This window comes from Globicephala melas, chromosome 11 (genome assembly GCF_963455315.2).
Source record: "Globicephala melas chromosome 11, mGloMel1.2, whole genome shotgun sequence".
Taxonomy (NCBI): domain Eukaryota; kingdom Metazoa; phylum Chordata; class Mammalia; order Artiodactyla; family Delphinidae; genus Globicephala; species Globicephala melas.
Genome location: NC_083324.2, coordinates 78209590 through 78227396, shown reverse-complemented (window position 1 = coordinate 78227396; position 17807 = coordinate 78209590). Strand labels below are relative to the sequence as shown.

Below are 17807 nucleotides of genomic sequence, written 5' to 3'. Positions count from 1 at the left end.
CCAAAAGACACAGACTGGCTGAATGGATACAAAAACAGGCCCATATATATGCTGTCTACAAGAGACCCACTTCAGACCTAGGGACACATACAGACTGAAAGTGAAGGGATGGAAAAAGATATTCCATGCAAATGGAAATCAAAAGAAAGCTGGAGTAGCAATACTCGTATCAGATAAAATAGACTTTAAAATAAAGACTGTTACAAAAGATAAGGAAGGACAGTACATAATGATCAAGGGATCAATCCAAGTAGAAGATATAGCAATTGTAAATATTTATACACCCAACATAGGAACACCCCAATACCTAAGGCAAATGCTAACAACCATGAAAGGGGAAATCGACAGTAACACAATAATAGTAGGGGACTTTAACACCCCACTCACACCAAAGGACAGATCAAACAGAAAATAAATAAGGAAACACAACCTTTAAATGACACAACAGACCAGATAGGTTTAATTGATATTTATAAGAACATTCTGCCTGAAAGTAGCAGAATACACTTTCTTTTCAAGTGCACACGGAAGATTCTCCAGGATAGATCACATCTTGGGTCACAAATCAAGCCTCAGAAAATTTAAGAAAACTGAAATCATATCAAGCATCTTTTCTGACCACAACGCTATGAGACTGGGAATCAATTACAGGAAAAAAACTGTAAAAACACAAATACATGGAAGCTAAACAGTGCGCTACTAAATAACCAAGAGATCACTGAAGAAATCAAAGAAGAAATAAAAAAATACACAGAAACAAATGACAATGAAAACACGACAACCCAAAACCTATGGGACGCAGCAAAAGCAGTTCTAAGAGGGAAGTTCATAGCAATTCAATCTCACCTCAAGAAACAAGAAAAATCTCAAATAAACAATCTAACCTTACACCTGCAGCAACTACAGAAAGAAGAACAAAGAAAACCCAAAGTCAGTAGAAGGAAAGAAATAATAAAGATCAGAGCAGAAATAGAAACAAAGAAAACAATAGCAAAGATCAATAAAACTAAAAGCTGGTTCTTTGAGAAGATAAAATTGATAAACCCTTAGCCAGACTCATCAAGAAAAAAAGAGAGAGGACACAAATCAATAAAATTAGAAATGAAAAAGGAGAAATCACAACTGACACTGCAGAAATACAAAGGATTATAAGAGACTACTACAAACAACTATATGCCAATAAAATGGACAACCACGAAGAAATGGACAAATTCTTGGAAAGGTACAATTTTCCAAGACTGAACCAGGAAGAATTAGAAAGTATAAACAGACCTATCACAAGTAATTAAATTGAAACTGTAACTAAAAATCATCCAACAAACAAAAGTCCAGGACCAGATGGCTTCACAGGCGAATTCTATCAAACATTTAGAGAAGAGCTAACACTGATCCTTCTCAAACTCTTCCAAAAACTTGCAGAGGGAGGAACACTCCCAAATTCATTCTACAAAGCCACCATCACCCTGATACCAAAACCAGAAAAAGATATCACAAAAAAAGAATATTACAGACCAGTATCACTGATGAAGACAGATGTAAAAATCCTGAACAAAATACTAGCTAACAGAATCCAACAACATATTAAAAGGATCATACACCATGATCAAGTGGGATTTATCCCAGGGATGCAAGGATTCTTCAGTATACTTAAGTCAATCAATGTGATATGCCATATTAACAAATTAAGGAATAAAAACCATATGATCATCTCAATAGATGCAGAAAAAGCTTTTGACAAAATTCAACACCCATTTATGATAAAAACTCTCCAGAAAGTGGGCATAGCTGGAACCTACCTCAACATAATAAAGGCCATATATGACAAACCCACAGCAAACATCATACTCAATGATGAAAAACTGAAAGCATTTCCGCTAAGATCAGGAACAAGACAAGGATGTCCACTCTCGCCACTATTATTCAACATAGTTCTGGAAGCCCCAGCCATGGCAATCAGAGGAGAAAAAGAAATAAAAGGAATACAAATTGGAAAAGAAGAAGTAAAATTGTCACTGTTTGCAGATGACATGATACATAGAAAATCCTATACCATCAGAAAACTACTAGAACTAATCAATGAATTTGGTAAGGTTGCAGGATACAAAATTAATGCACAGAAATCTCTGGCATTCCTATACACTAACAATGAAAAATCAGAAAGAGAAATTGAGGAGACAATCCCATTTACCACTGCAACAAAAAGAACAAAATACCTAGGAATAAACCTACATAAAGAGGTGAAAGACTTGTACTCAGAAAACTATAAAACACTAATGAAAGAAATCAAAGATGACAGAAACAGATGGAGAAATATACTATGTTCTTGGATTGGAAGAATCAATATTGCGAATATGACTATACTACCCAAAGCAATCTACAGATTCTATGCAGTCCCTATCAAACTAACGACGACATTCTTCACAGAATTAGAACAAAAAATTTTACTATTTGCATGGAGACACAAAAGATCCCGAATAGCCAAAGCAATCTTGAGAAAGAAAAATGGAGCTGGAGGAATCAGGCTCCCCGACTTCTGACTATCCTACAAAGCTACAGTAATCAAGACAGTATGGTACTGGCACAAAAACAGAAATATAGATCAATGGTACAGGACAGAAAGCCCGGAGACAGACCCACGCACATATGGTCACCTAATTTATGACAAAGGAGGTAAGAACGTACAATGGAGAAAAGACAGCCTCTTCAATAAGTGGTGCTGGGAAAACTGGACAGCTACATGTAAAAGAATGAAATTAGAACACTCCCCAACACCATACACAAAAATAAACTCAAAATGGATTAAAGACCTAAATGTACGATCAGACACTATAAAACTTAGAGGAAACATAGGAAAAACACTCTGACATAAACCACAGCAAGATCTTTTTTGACCCACCTCCTAGAGTAATGAAAATAAAAACAAAAATAAACAAATGGGACCTAATGAAACTTAAAAGCTTTTGCATAGCAAAGGAAAACATAAGACAAAAAGACAACCCTCAGAATGGGAGAAAATATTTGCAAATGAAACAATGGACAAAGGATTAATCTCTAAAATATACAAACAGCTCATGGAGCTCAATATCAAAAAAACCAAATAATCCAATTAAAAAATGGGTGGAAGACCTAAATAGACATTTCACCAAAGAAGATATACAGATGGCCAAGAGGCACATGAAAAGATGCTCAACATCACTAATTATTAGAGAAACTACAGTGAGGTATCACCTCACACTGGTCAGAATGGCCATTATCAAAAAATCTAGAACAATAAATGCCAGAGGGGATGTGGTGAAAAGGGAACCCTCCTGCACTGTTGGTGGGAATGTAAATTGATACAATCACTATGGAGAACAGTACAGAGGTTTCTTAAAAAACTAAAGTAGAACTACCATATGACCCAGCAATCCCACTACTGGGCATATGCCCTGAGAAAACCATAATTCAAAAAGAGACGTACAGGGCTTCCCTGGTGGCGCAGTGGTTGAGAGTCTGCCTGCCGATGCAGGGGACACGGGTTCGTGCCCCGGTCCAGAAAGATCCCACATGCCACGGAGCGGCTGGGCCGTGAGCCATGGCCGCTGAGCCTGTGCGTCTGGAGCCTGTGTTCTGCAACGGGAGAGGCCACAACAGGGAGAGGCCCGCATACCGCAAAAAAAAAAAGAGAGACGTATGTACCACAACGTTCACTGAAGCACTGTTTACAATAGCCAGGATATGGAAGCAACCTAAATGTCCATCGACAGATGAATGGATAAAGAAGATGTGGCACATATATACAATGGAATATTACTCAGCCATAAAAAGAAACGAAACTGAGTTATCTGTAGTGAGGTGGATGGACTTAGAGTCTGTCATACAGAGTGAAGTAAGTCAGAAAGAGAAAAACAAATACTGTATACTAACGCATACATATGCAATCTAAAAAAAAGTGGTACTGATGAACCTAGTGGCAGGGCAGGAATAAAGACGCAGACATAGAGAATGGACTTGAGGACATGGCGGGGGGCCGGGACAGAGGGGGAAGCTGGGGCAAAGTGAGAGTAACATCAACATGTAACAGTTAGCTAGTGGGAAGCAGCAGCATAGCACAGGGAGATCAGCTTGGTGCTTTGTGACGACCTAGAGGGGTGGGATAGAGGCTCAAGAGGGAGGGGATATGGGGATATATGTATGCATATGGCTGATTAACTTTGTTGTACAACAGAAACTAACACCGTATTGTGAAGCAATTATACTCCAATAAAGATCTATTTAAAAAAAAAAAAGAAACTGCATCCCTATTTTATACAATTCAAAAAAATTAACTCAAAATGCATTGAAGACCTAAACGTAAGACCCGAAACTGTAAAACTCCTAGAAGAAAACATAGGAAAAAAGGTCCTTGACACTATCCTTGGCAAGGATTTTTTGGATATGACACCAAAAGCACAGGCAACAGAAAACAGAAATAAACAAGTAGGACTACATCAAACTAAAAAGCTTCTGCATGGAAAAGGAAATAACCGACAAAACAAAATAATCAACAGAGTGGGAGAAAATATTTGCAAACTGTCTTCGTCCATTCGGGCTGCTATAACAAAAAACTAGAGACTGGGTCGCTTATAAACAACAGAAATGTATTTATCACAGTTCTGGAGGCTAGAAGTCCAAGATCATGGCGCCACAGATTCCATGTGGTGGCTAGTGAGGGCTCTCTTCCTGATTCATGGCCAGTGCTTTCTCATTGTGCCCTTGAAAGGTGGAAGGGGGCTAGTCAGCTTCTGAGGCCTTCTTTATAAAGCCATTAATTACCTCCCAAAGGCTCTACCTCTTAATAGCATCACATCAGGACATCAAAATGAATTCTGGGAGGACACAAACATTCAAACCATAGCACAAACCATATATCTGATAAGGCCTTAAGATCTGAAATATATAAGGAATTCACATGTATCAACAGCAAAAAACCCAAACAATTCGATTAAAAAATGGGCAGAACTAAAGAGACATTTTTCCGAAGAGGACATACAAATGGACAATAGGTACAAGAAAAGATGCTCAGCATCGCTAACCATCAGGGAAATGGAAATCAAAACCACAGTCACACCTCTTAGGATAGCAATTCCCAACAGTGGTGGGAATTGGTGCAGCCACTATGGAAAACAGTAAAGAGGTTCCTCAAACAATTAAAAATAGAGCTACCATATGCTCCAACAATCCCACTTCTGGGTGTGTGTGTATATATATATATATATATATATATACGAAGGAAACAAAATTAGTATCCCAAAGAGACATCTGCACTCTCATGTTCTTTGTAGCATGATTCACAATAGCCAAGATATGGAAACAACCAAACTGTCCCTTGAGAGATGAACGGATTTAAAAAAGAAGTCCTGCCACTTGCAACAACATAAATGAACCTGAAGGACATTACGACTAGTGATTTTAGACATATTAAAAAATGCTGAACTCATAAAAACAGAGAGTGGAAGGGTGGTTGCCAGGGGCTGGAGAGTAGGGGGAAAAAGGAGATGTTGGTCAAAGGGTACACTCAGTTACAAGGTGAATAAGTTCTGGGGACCTAAGGCACAGCATTGTGACCATATAGTACTGTATACCTGAAATTTGCTAAGAGAGTAGATTTTAAGCATTCCCGCCACTCGCCCACAAGAATAAATGGTAACTATGTGAGACGGTGGATGTGTTAACTGACTTGACTGTGATAATCACTTCACAATGTATATGTATATCAAATCATCACATTGTACGCTTTAAATATATACGGTTTTGTCAATTATACCTCAATAAAATTGGCAGAGGAGAAGTAGTATGATGAATTTGGAGCCAAGTTCCGGGATGACTGGTCTGGTCACTGTGTGCAATGGATTAAGGAAGAGCGTGGAGGTGGGCAGATGAGTCAGGAGGTGCTGTGGGTGCCTCAGCAAACACTGGTGGGTACCTGCCCAATATTCACCCTCTCCTTTTTCCTAACAGAGCCCTCACTTTGTCTGGAGCAGCAATCAGGAGCGGCCGAGTGATACAGCCCAGACAATGAGATGTAAGGAGAAGTTGCTAGGTGGTGCTTCTGGATAAGCCCTTTAAAAAGAGGAAAGACATGGCAAGATTGGCTTTTCAGTCTCTTACCCCTTTGTCCTTCCCCTCTTCCTGCCTGGAATATAGATGCAGTGCTGGAAATGGAACATTCACTTGTAACCACAGAGAGAAAAGCATGAGGACAAAAGCTACTTGCTCAGAACATCTGAGGAGAGAGAGAAGTCAGGTCTCTGTTGGGCTGGGAAAGCTCTGGACCACTGACCTCCAGACATTGTGTTCCATAAGAAAACATAAAACTCCACTGGGTTAAGCTAACATAAATTTGTTTCTGTTGTTACTGCTGCTGTTGTTAAGTTCAGATAAATGCAATTCCAAACTGACTGAGTGCTTTAAATTAGGAAATGGTGGTGAGAATGAAAAGAAGTCAGAGGCAAGAGATATTGTAGAATAAAATAAAAGAATTTAGCAGCATATTGAATATGGTGCAGAATAGAAGAGGAGGTTTCAAATCAAGGTAAATGGAGCCTTGAGGTGACCAAGAGAAAGAGGGGAGCTGACATTCACTGCTTGCCTCCTGTGTGCCAGACACCAGGCTGGTGCTTTACACACATTATCACAACTCACTGTCATCGCCACTTGATGAGACAGATGAACAGAAAGAAGGAAGAAGGATGAAGGAACAGCAGGTGTGCCAGGAAGGTGAAGACAACAGTGGTCTCATTTTTAGCTGTACGAAGTGAGAGGTGCTGGTGGCTCAGATGCATGGAGACCCATCGAGCAGGCAGACAGGAGTCTGGGAGCAGAATCAGGAGAACGTCAGGATGGAGAGCGACTTATTCAGATACTCTACGATGTGATGAGATCGTCCAGAGTTTAGAGAAAGAGAACAGGAGGACCAAAACCAGAACCTTGAGAAACACCAACCTAGTAGACAGAAATAGGAAAAAGAACAAGCTTCCAGGGAAGTAGGAGGAGTATCAGAGACTCTGACTTTCTAGAACTCAAAAGAAAGGGTTTCAAAAAGGGGGTGGTAAAGAGTAACTTACATTATATGTAGATCAGAAAGGCTCAACACTAGACCAGGGGGTTGGCCCAGAGGCCAAAGCCAGCCGGCAGCCTGTTTTTCTAAATAAAGTTTAATCAAAATACAGCTACACCTACTCATTTACACATTGTCTATGGCTGCTTTCACCCCACGGGTGCACAGCTGAGTAGTTACAACAGAGATTCTGGTATGGCCTACAAACCTGAATTATTTACTACTTGTAGCAAAAAAGTCTGCCAACCTCTGCCCTAGACAGTGAGCTCCTATTCCCTCACCTGGCTGCCTAGATGTTTATTAAAGTCTGGCATATGGTGCAGGCGCCAGTATCACTGAATTAATGAATAAATGACAAGAGACCATTAGATTGGAAAACAATCAGTAACCTCAAGTAAACAACTTCTGAAGAGTGTCTGGATACGAGAGCAGTCAGAGAGGAGGCGGTGACAGACACAAAAGAATTAAATTTGGAGAAATGGGAGCTACTTAGCTGTGACAAGAAGGTAAAGAGATAAGTAAAGAAACACTCTAAGGTGAAGAGTAGGAAAACAGAAGCAGCTCACACTGGATCACTGGGTCTGTCTGAGACCATCTGCAAAGTGAATATGGAGGCGCTTGGGGCTTCAAGAAAATGGAAAAGAAAGTGAGAATATTTGGAAATGCCTATATGGGAAAAATTGCTGGAAGTGAAAAAGAGAGGATGAAAAGGATCGTCGAGCAGGGGAGGAGGGTCCTCCTGAAGCTGAAGAGCACAGACGGGCAAGTCAACCAAACAAGGACAAGATATGCGAACACACGGGTGTTCATGCTCTTCACACGGGGAGGGTTTGTGCAGAGGAGTGGGCTTATGAGCAATCTGTTATCTGTAAGTCTGAGTTCAGTGTACAGCAATGAAGACACAAGCCTGAAAAGAACTTCAGATGAAGTCAATACTCCAACCACTTGTGCACTGTTTTAATCTTCCAGCTCAGAGAAGGAAGATGGCTAACTGCAAATTTCATCATCCTGTAACTAACACTTGATATAAAAAGTTCTCAGGCCTGACAAATACTCAGGATCCCTTTTCATTATTCTTAGCAATGATTACTCAAATACAGGATTTGTATTTCCTTAGAGCATGACCTTTGTATTCATATCACCTTCAAGCATCTTCTCTCATTCACCTCTCTGACCCATCACAAGAGAAGAGGGGTAAAGTGAGGATCAACACAAGGATAGCCATGGATTTCTTAACCCAGAACTTGAATTTCTCTTTATCTTATTCTAAGACACCAATACCTTCTCTTGACCCCACTTCGCCGGCCAGCTACTCCCCCATTTTTCTGTTCCCCTTTGCACCAACTTCCTCAAGAGGGGGCTATACTTCCAAGCTCGAATTCCTCTCCTCCCATTCTCTGAAGCCCACTCCCGCCCCTCCTATTCCAGTGGAAGTCTGCACTGAGGTCCCCAGTGTCCCCTACACATTGCTAAATCCCCATGTGACACAATGAATCACTGTCTTCCTTGATTTGCAGGCAATTCTTGTTTTTGCAAGGCTCAGATATGCATGAATTTCACTTACCACCATCTGGTTAAATAACCCAGTCCCTCAACAACACAGTTCAAATTTCAGTTAGTAACTGTGAGTAACTGCCTCAAGTGCAAATTGTCAGATTTTCAGTCCACGAATCATTACACAAATAATAGATGTGCATCACAATCAGCGACAATCATATCACTTCTTTGAAAGTCTGTCAGTGACTGATCACTGGGCATCTGTTTTTCAAGTCACACACAGACAGCAAAGTGTGTAGCTTATGTTGCCTCCTTTTCTCTAAAGGATAAACTCAAGTGACATTTTACAAAAATGGATAACTGAAGAGAGAACTGGTCAACAAAGATGAGAGCGTGGCAAAGAAACCAAAAGAGGTAGAGCTAGAAGCAGAATTCAAGTCAAACACAACGGAGTTAGAGAAGAAATAGCTGACCGTGGGAATGCTGACACTGCTGTGGTTTAAGAGACTCTCGATGTGCAGGCAGAGGACCCTAGCAAAGGCTGGCTTATTGACATAAATGAGGGAAGTGGTCGTAACGAAAAGGATGAAGACACATGCCTTGGAGCAACTAAGCCCGTGCACCACAACTACTGAGCTTGCACTCTAGAGCCCTCAAGCCACAACTACTGAAGCCCATGCACCTAGAGCCCATGCTTTGCAGCAAGAGAAGCCACTGCAATGAGAAGCCCGCACACCGCAATGAAGACCCAATGTAGCCAAAAAAAGAAAAAAAAGGATGAAGATATCCCAGATGCCAGCAAACAAAAAACTTCACATTAAAAGAACTCTGAGATATTTCACTCATTAAAGGAACTCTAGGATGTATTTCGCAACATTGAAAGCAAAAATAATAAAATGTTGGAAGTCAATCCAAACTTGGAAAGGAATATGACAATTTGCTGAGGCACAGAAAAGACGTTCACTCTGTATCATAAGTTACATGACAAGAAGGCAAGCACTGTTCCAACTACTCTTAATATGCTTTTTATAAAGAAATAAAACACTTTTAATTCTCAATGTTGCCAATGTCTTAAATTACAGTGCACTAATAAAACTCAATTTTACTATTTTTCATTTCCCTATACATTTATAACCATCAGAGCTTTTCATGTTTTGACAAAAATTTTTTAAAGTTGCAGAACAGCAGTAAATTTTCCCATTGGTGCTGAGATTGTTCTCATGGTCACGTTTACAGTCCCTACTGTGCAAAAGGGGACAGCCTGGATTCAGGACACCACACCCACTTGGTTTTCTTCCTGCCTCACTAGTCGTCCTGCTCAGTTTCTCTTCCCAACTCAGTGCTGGAGAACCCCAGAGCGCAATCCTTGGAGCTATTCTCTCTTCTTTGTCTATAATGACTACCTGAGAGATTTCACCCAGTCTCATGGCTGAAAATATCATCTATATGCCCACAACTCCCACAGCCCCAGACCTCTCACCTGAGCTCCAGATTTATATATCCAACAGCCCGTTTGATCTCTCTACTTGAGTATCTAATAGGTATCTTAAACCTAGTACATTGGACTTCCCTGGTGGCGCAGTGGTTAAGAATCCGCCTGCCAATGCAGGGGACATGGGTTTGGAGCCCTGGTCGGGGAAGATCTCCAGACCCATGGAGCAACTAAGCTCGTGCGCCACAACTACTGAGCTTGTGCTCTAGAGCCTGCGAGCCACAACTACTGAGCCCGCGAGCCACAGCTACTGAAGCCCGCGCACCTAGAGTCCATGCTCTGCAACAAAAGAAACCACTGCAACGAGAAGCCTGCACACTGCAACGAAGAGTAGCATCCTCTCGCCGCGACTAGAGAAAGCCTGTGTGCAGCAATGAAGACCCAATGCAGCCAAAAAATAAATTAAATTAAATAAAAATTAAAAAACAAAACGAAAAAAAAAAAAACCCTAATATATCCCAAACTGAAATCCCTCCTGCCTCCGCCCTGCCAGAAAAAACCCTCCCCTACCCACAGTAGACTTCTTCCCCATCTCAGTTGGTGGCAACTCCTTTCCAGCTGCTCAGGCCAAAAACCTTAGTCATCCTTACCTACTCTCTTATCTCCCCTATATCATCTGTCTGAATCCTTATTAGCTCTACCTTAAAATATACCCCAAATCAGACCACTTCTCCCCACCTTCACGGATACTACCCTGGTCCATGCACCGTCATCTCTTGCCTAGATCACTGCCACATTCTCCTAACTAATCTCCCTCTGAATCTATTCTTAACACAACAGCCCCTTCTTTTAAAACACATGTCAAATGGTGCCCCTCCTCTACTCGGAAGCCCCATGGTGGCTCTCGCTTTCACTCAGAGGAAAGCCACCACCCTTCCAGAGACCTAGCAGGTCCTACACAACCTGGGCCCTTGCTAACTTCCTACCTCCAGCTTCTGCTTCTCTTCCTCACTCCTCCACTGCCGCCACTCACCGGCCTACTTTTTGCCAGTGTTACCTGTGTGCTCCAGGTGTGCTAATACGTAGGGTCTTAGCACTCACTGCTCCCTCTTCCTGGAAAGCTCTCCCGCCACACGTCCACGCAGCTGCCTCCTTTACCTTCACGTGTCTGCTCAGTGCCACTTTCTCAAGGTGTGACCACCTCCCCCAACCAACTGCAACCCACCCTCACCTTCCAGAACCCTTATCACCCTTGTTTTGCTCCACTTTCCCACAGCACTCATCACCCAACACACTGCATAACTAACTTACTGGTGCTGTTTATTAGCTATCTCCCGCTGCTTAGAGGGTCAACTCCATGAGGGCAGCAACTTCTGGTCTATTTTGTTTACTGATAAAAGCCTAAGGGCCTAGTGATAGTGTCTGATACATATAAGGCACTCAATAATTATTTGCTAAATATATGAAGTTGAAAAAGTTCTAAGTTACTAGTTATTATATTGGACCCAGGTAACCTAGGTTGTCTAAGACCTTCCATTGGTGAGGGAAATCTGAAAATCTAAAATGTGATCATCCATTCATTTTAAGAACTGCTTCCTGAATATCTCATTGTGCCAAAGCCAAAATGGACCTTAGATGGTCAAACATACTTGTCCAATTCTGGTGCAGGGGCTTCTTGCTTTCGAACACGGCTCTGAATTGACAGGAGTGCTTCTGGTGAATACTGGGCAGCATTGCTCTCCATGTATTTCAGAACACAGTCGTCTGTATCAAGGATGACGAACCGGTGGCCAAACACTGGGGAAAGGGTAGAAATACACTTTGCCTGGTTATGTTCTTATCAGGCAACTGAGAGTAAAAATTCACAGATATGTATTTGTGACCTAGACTAATGAACTTTCAGTTGCTCTCTAAACTAATATGCACTAGTTCGCTCGGTGTTTAGGGAGCTCAGAGTTTCCATCTACAGCCAACAAATGCAACCAATTTACAGTTTAATTGATAAAGGAGATTTAGACACTATACCACATGTACAGCTGGACTGCAGACTAACTGCTTCCTACAAGGGTTAACTGAATTAAATTCCCAATAAGAAGAACCCATTCACTTGGCCAGAAAGAGAGCCTAAACTGTGTTGAGACTTACCCTCAATCACAGCACCAATGAAGAAGTCACTGGGGCTATAATAGATGGGGTTTTCCACCGAGGAGCCTGGTTTGACAACTTTAGTTCTGCCAAGATACTTGCCCCCAATGATACCAGAATTGCGAACAGGAGGCTCAAAGATACTGATCATGTCAGTGGCTAGAAAATAAGAGAAGACAAATCGGCGGTCTTTGTCTTCTGGGATGGGGGATTCCTGGAAAGGTGAAGAAAAGAGGATATTACGAAGGTACGTGATTTACGCAGAAGCCTCAAACTGAAATATCTACGGGGACTAGGGTACAATATAAGCCTAACATATGAAGTATAATATAAATGAACAGTATGGGGTGGGGCTCCGGGGGCCGGGAAAGGACATACCTCATCTAAGGAAGGCTGCTGCCATGTGGGAATGAATATAGGCCCAATGTTGCTAGATCCAATTTTTCATGAGAAAACAGAAATCTGGATTACTATATAAAAACCCTGACTTTAAAATGTTGACTTCAACACTTTAAAAGCACCAGGCAGGCCAAAGAAAACATATAGGCTACATTCTGTCCACAGGCTGCCAGTCTGAAACCTCGTGGCTGACATTATGTTCAACTTCGAGGACACTAAAGTGATTATGCAAAGCTTATGCCTTTAAACAAATCCATTTTTATACATAATTTAAAAAAGAAAATTTAAGAAGGGAGGAAGGAGTAATATGTCATAGAGTTGAAGTGATTCTGAGAAACTACGTTGTTAAGACTTTTCCTAAATCAAATCACCGAGAAACAAATTCCAGACTGAACAAGCCTAAATACAGACATGCTTATTCTTGACTAAAATCCTCTCACATCACAATTTCAGCACATACCTTCTCATTCAGACCATGGAATTATTTGTGTCATAATTTCTCACTTAGTTGAGAAAGTCATTGGATTTCCTCTTAGTAAAATAATTTCCTCATACCATTCCCTAACTGACAGTCTCCAAACTTTTTTTGTTGAACACCCTTATAATAAAAAAATTTTTTTTTTAACAAATAAAAATAAAATCACATCATTCCTCTCCTCTCAAACCTCCAGAGGATTCCCATCACACTTAGAATAAAATAAAGTTCTGAGCAGGACTACAGGCACGGGTGTACAAGGGGGTTGGGAGCAATAGCTCACCCTGGCAGGAAGGAGTATTTAAAAATTTTTTAAAAATTGTTTTTGCCATTTTATTTTGAAATAAGTTTATCAGACTTACAGAAAAGTTGCATAGTTGAGAATTCTCGTAAGCCCATCACCAAGCCTCACCTAACAGTAATATCTTACATAATCATAGCACAGTTATGAAACCCAGAAAATGATGGTATAATGCTTTAAATAAACTACTGTCCTTATTCAAATTTCACCTGTTTTCCACTTATGTTCTTTCTCTGTTTCAGGATCCTATACTGCATTAGTTGTTATTTCTCTTCAATCTCATCCAATTTGTGACAGTTCCTCAGTCTGCTCTTGTCTTTCATGACCCTAACATGAGTACTGGTCAATTATTTTGTTGACTGTCCCTCATGCATCTCACTTTTGCATCTTTGGCAAAAATACCACAGGGGGAAAAAAAAAAAAACCACGTCCACCTCTGTGCATACCAAGGAGTTCATGATAACAAAACATCTTTTTATTGGTTATGTTGAACTTGATCACTTGGTTAAGAAGATGCCTGGTGGGTCTCTCCCCTGTAAAGTTACCATCTTTCCCTTTGCAGTTAGTAAATATCTTGAGGGAGATACTTTGAAACCATGAAAATCTTGTTTCTCCTCAAAGGTTTTCCCACTAATTTTAGCATCCGTTGATGGACCTTGTCAGCAACAAGGACTGCTGAGGTGTGTGCTTAATGGTAATTTTCTATTGCACTCTTCTCTTCTCCATTTGTTCATTGTAATTCTACTGTATGATAATCTCCAGGTCCATCATGTTGCTGCAAATGGCATTATTTCATTCTTTTTTATGGCTGAGTAGTAGTCCATTGTATGTACGTATGTGTGTCTGTGTGTGTGTGTGTGTATATACATACATACATACATATATATGCCAGAACTTCTTTATCCATTCATCTGTCAATGGACATTTAGGTTGCTTCCATGTCTTGCCTGTTGTAAACAGTGCTGCTATGAACATTGGGGTGCATGTACCTTTTCGAATTATATTTTTCGTTAGGTTGAGCGCTAGTCCTGCCTCTGTCTAAGCAGTTAAGACCTGGGACACACCAATTAGTCTCTGATTCTTATGTTTTGAAACATAAAATGAGTATATTATATTGCCTGACTCACAGATAGTGTATGTGTAAATAAATTCATTTACCCATTCATCCAACAGTTATTGAGTGCCTACAAAGTCTAAAGAGACATGACCCCTGCTCTCAAGGAGTTCATAGTTACTATGTCATAATTCAACAAACCTCTTGAACTTTAACAGTAACTCAAAGAACTTAGCAACAATGCAAAACCTTCATTAATCAGAATTCTTAACGTATGGAGTGTTCTAGTTGACCTAGAATTTGCTAGAACTCCCTTGTTTCAAAGCTTTTTCAATATTTAAAAAATACATTAGTCAACTATGTTCTCATTTAATTTTTATTTTTTCAAATACATTTCTATTCCCAGAGTAACTTATTTCAATTTCTATTTATGTCTATATTTCTAAATAAAATGGTTATATTTCTATTTCTGCTTTTTTTTCTATTTTTAAAGACATTATCCTTTGAATTCTTATCAGTAACTTGCTTCAGGTAATTCAGCCAGTGAGTGGAACACTCAGGATTTGAATTTATGTCTGTTTCCAAACCTCTTAGCCACTAGCCATATGACCTCTCAAAGTTCACATCTATTAAATTAGTATGATTCCATTTGTTACATTTAATGAATATAAAATACATCAAGCTAGATATCACCAATGATAAAAATTAGTAAGACATGGTCCCTACCCTCAAGAAAATCACAGTTCACTGGAAAGGCACAAAAATAGATAATTTGAATGTAAGTCAAGCTTTCATAATTGCTTAATAAAAAAGGCCAAAATGCCTGTCAAAATTTGAGGGATAGAGAGATTAATGATTTAAGAAAGACTGTGAGGGCAGATAGGACTTGAGCTAGGTCTTGGTTCAAGGGCACCATACTTAATACTATCCAACCTGCCTGAAGGTTGGAACCAATGGTTGTTTAAATAAACACATAACTCTGACAGCTGTTACTCTAGAGCTTACAGCCAAAACGGACAACTATGCACAGTACTGAGACAGAACAGATTCTTAGGATATAAAAATTGTCCTTGGGGCTTCCCTGGTGGTGCAGTGGTTGGGAGTCTGCCTGCCGGTGAGGGGGACGCGGGTTCGGGCCCTGTTCCGGGAGGATTCCGCATGCTGCGGAGCGGCTGGACCCATGCGCCGCAGGTACTGAGCCTGCGCTCCGGAGCTGGCGAGCCACAACTACTGAGCCCGTGTGCCACAACTGCTGAAGCCCATGCACCTAGAACCTGTGCTCCACAGCAGAGGCCTGTGCACCACAACGAAGAGTGGCCCCTGGTCACAACTAGAGAGGGCCCCCGTGCAGCGGCGAAGACCCAGTGCAGCCAAAAATAAAGTAAATTAAATAAATTAAAAAACAAAAATTGTCCTCACCAGTGCAGCCAAATAACGAAGCACCTTGTTCTCATTCATCAGCATTTTAATAACATCTTTTTTTGGAGGTTTTGGAATGAGCGCAAAGCAATTCTGAGCAGAGTCCTCAACTAGTCCATAACCGTTATAGGGAGGTAATTCCTGAAGAAACACAGAAAGCAAGAAATAAAGCAGATGCTCCGTGTTCTAAAAATTAAAGGTAACTGTAAGTTTCTTTTTAAAATCTAGAAAACATTTATTTTAAAAGCAATTTCTACATATACAAATGTAATCAGAAAAAAATAACATATCACATACTCCATTCCTCTTTATAGATTTTACACCATGATCACTGCTCATAAAAGTGACTGATGATGCTACAAAGTAACCCTCAGGGCTGGATTTAATCTATCATTGATGTCCACTGACCCCTTACTGCCAAAGCAGAGTCTGGCCCTGCTCCCAGCCCCAATCCTGGCCCCTGTGGCCCTCCAGCACGGTGAAGCCCATGGGTCTGTCTGTGACTTCTTTGTCTGGGGTGTGGGTCTCAGCCTGGCAGATCTGGAAACTGTTTTCTCAATTCACCCAAAGTGGGCACGTGTGTGTGTCGGAGGTAGGGGTAAGGTGGGGGTGTCAGGACTTGGTTCATGCTACTTACTTCCGAGTTACCTCCGTATTTCTAATATTTTAATTTCTTTTAAAAAAAATTTTAATTTTATTTATTGATTTTTGGCTGCGTTGGGTCTTCGCTGCTGCGCGCGGGCTTTCTCTAGTTGCAGTGAGCGGGGGCTACTCTTCGTTGCGGTGCACAGGCTTCTCGTTGCAGTGGCTTCTCTTTATTGCGGAGCACGGGCTCTGGGCATGTGGGCTTCAGTAGTTGTGGCTTGGGCTCAGTAGTTGTGGCGCACGGGCTTAGTTGCTCTGAGGCATGTGGGATCTTCCCGGACCAGAGCTCGAACACGTGTCCCCTGCATTGGCAGGCGGATTCTTAACCACTGCGCCACCAGGGAAGTCCCTATTTTTATTTCTTCATTTTTGCCTCAGAGAATGATAGCCATACTTCACTGAGAACTCACACCCCCCTGTCCACACAGGATTCCCCTTTCCTAGTGAAGGAGCAAACTCATGGAACTAAATTCCAGATGCAAAGGTTATTTGGTGAGTGTGAAAATTTAGGATGAACGTATGTTTTTCATTTAGGTTCCATGAAGGGCTGAAAGCACCGCTATAGGATGCTAAGATGTTTGTCTAAAAACTTAAGTAGAGAGCTTCCCTGGTGGCGCAGTGGTTGAGAATCTGCCTGCCAATGCAGGGGACATGGGTTCGAGCCCTGGTCTGGGAAGATCCCACATGCCGCGGAGCAACTAGGCCCGTGAGCCACAACTACTGAGCCTGCGCGTCTGGAGCCTGTGCTCCGCAACAAGAGAGGCCGCGATAGTGAGAGGCCCACGCACCGCGATGAAGAGTGGCCCCCACTCGCTGCAACTAGAGAAAGCCCTCGCACAGAAACGAAGACCCAACACAGCCAAAAATAAAAATAAATAAATTTTTAAAAATAATAATAAAAAATCATGTATCTAAAAAAAAAAAACTTTAGTTCAGAGGTTATTTTCCTCCCTCTCATCAATGCTAGGCGGACTGCAGCTGAGTTCTTTTTCTCTGACTCCTTTCTGCTATGCTTTCTCAGCAAACTAGCTTGTACCATGCTTTTACTTGTAGATACCCTCCCCAAATCTTTTAATATACTGTATTCAGGGACTTTAACAAGTTAGTCTATATGAGCCCTGCTCCATCTGCAACAGGGGACTCCCTCAGGAACCAGGGACTCTGCTATGTTCGTCCAAGGTGGGGTGCTTAGAACACTGATCCTTCACCCACTTCCTGGGCTGTAGTTAACGTGATCTTCATTGCTGGAATATGACTAATGGATCCAGTAGATGGACGATGACTTAATTTGCTCCAAATACAAAACCACTACTCAGTGAATACACACGGTTGCCAATGGACAGAAGGACTTGGGGTGAGACA

General features: G+C 41.2%; 1 protein-coding gene across 2 annotated transcripts in view; it reads right to left on the bottom strand.

Moving 5' to 3' along the window:
- EFHC1 (EF-hand domain containing 1) overlaps nt 1-17807 on the bottom strand; it is a 63079-nt gene that overhangs the window by 9736 nt on the left and 35536 nt on the right. For both annotated transcript variants that reach the window (XM_030870488.3, XM_030870489.3), the window contains 3 exons: nt 15801-15941; nt 12153-12366; nt 11657-11804 (listed from right to left, as the gene is read on the bottom strand). In XM_030870488.3, coding sequence (XP_030726348.1) covers nt 11657-11804; nt 12153-12366; nt 15801-15941 — 503 coding nt within the window. The remainder of the gene's footprint in view (nt 1-11656; nt 11805-12152; nt 12367-15800; nt 15942-17807) is intronic.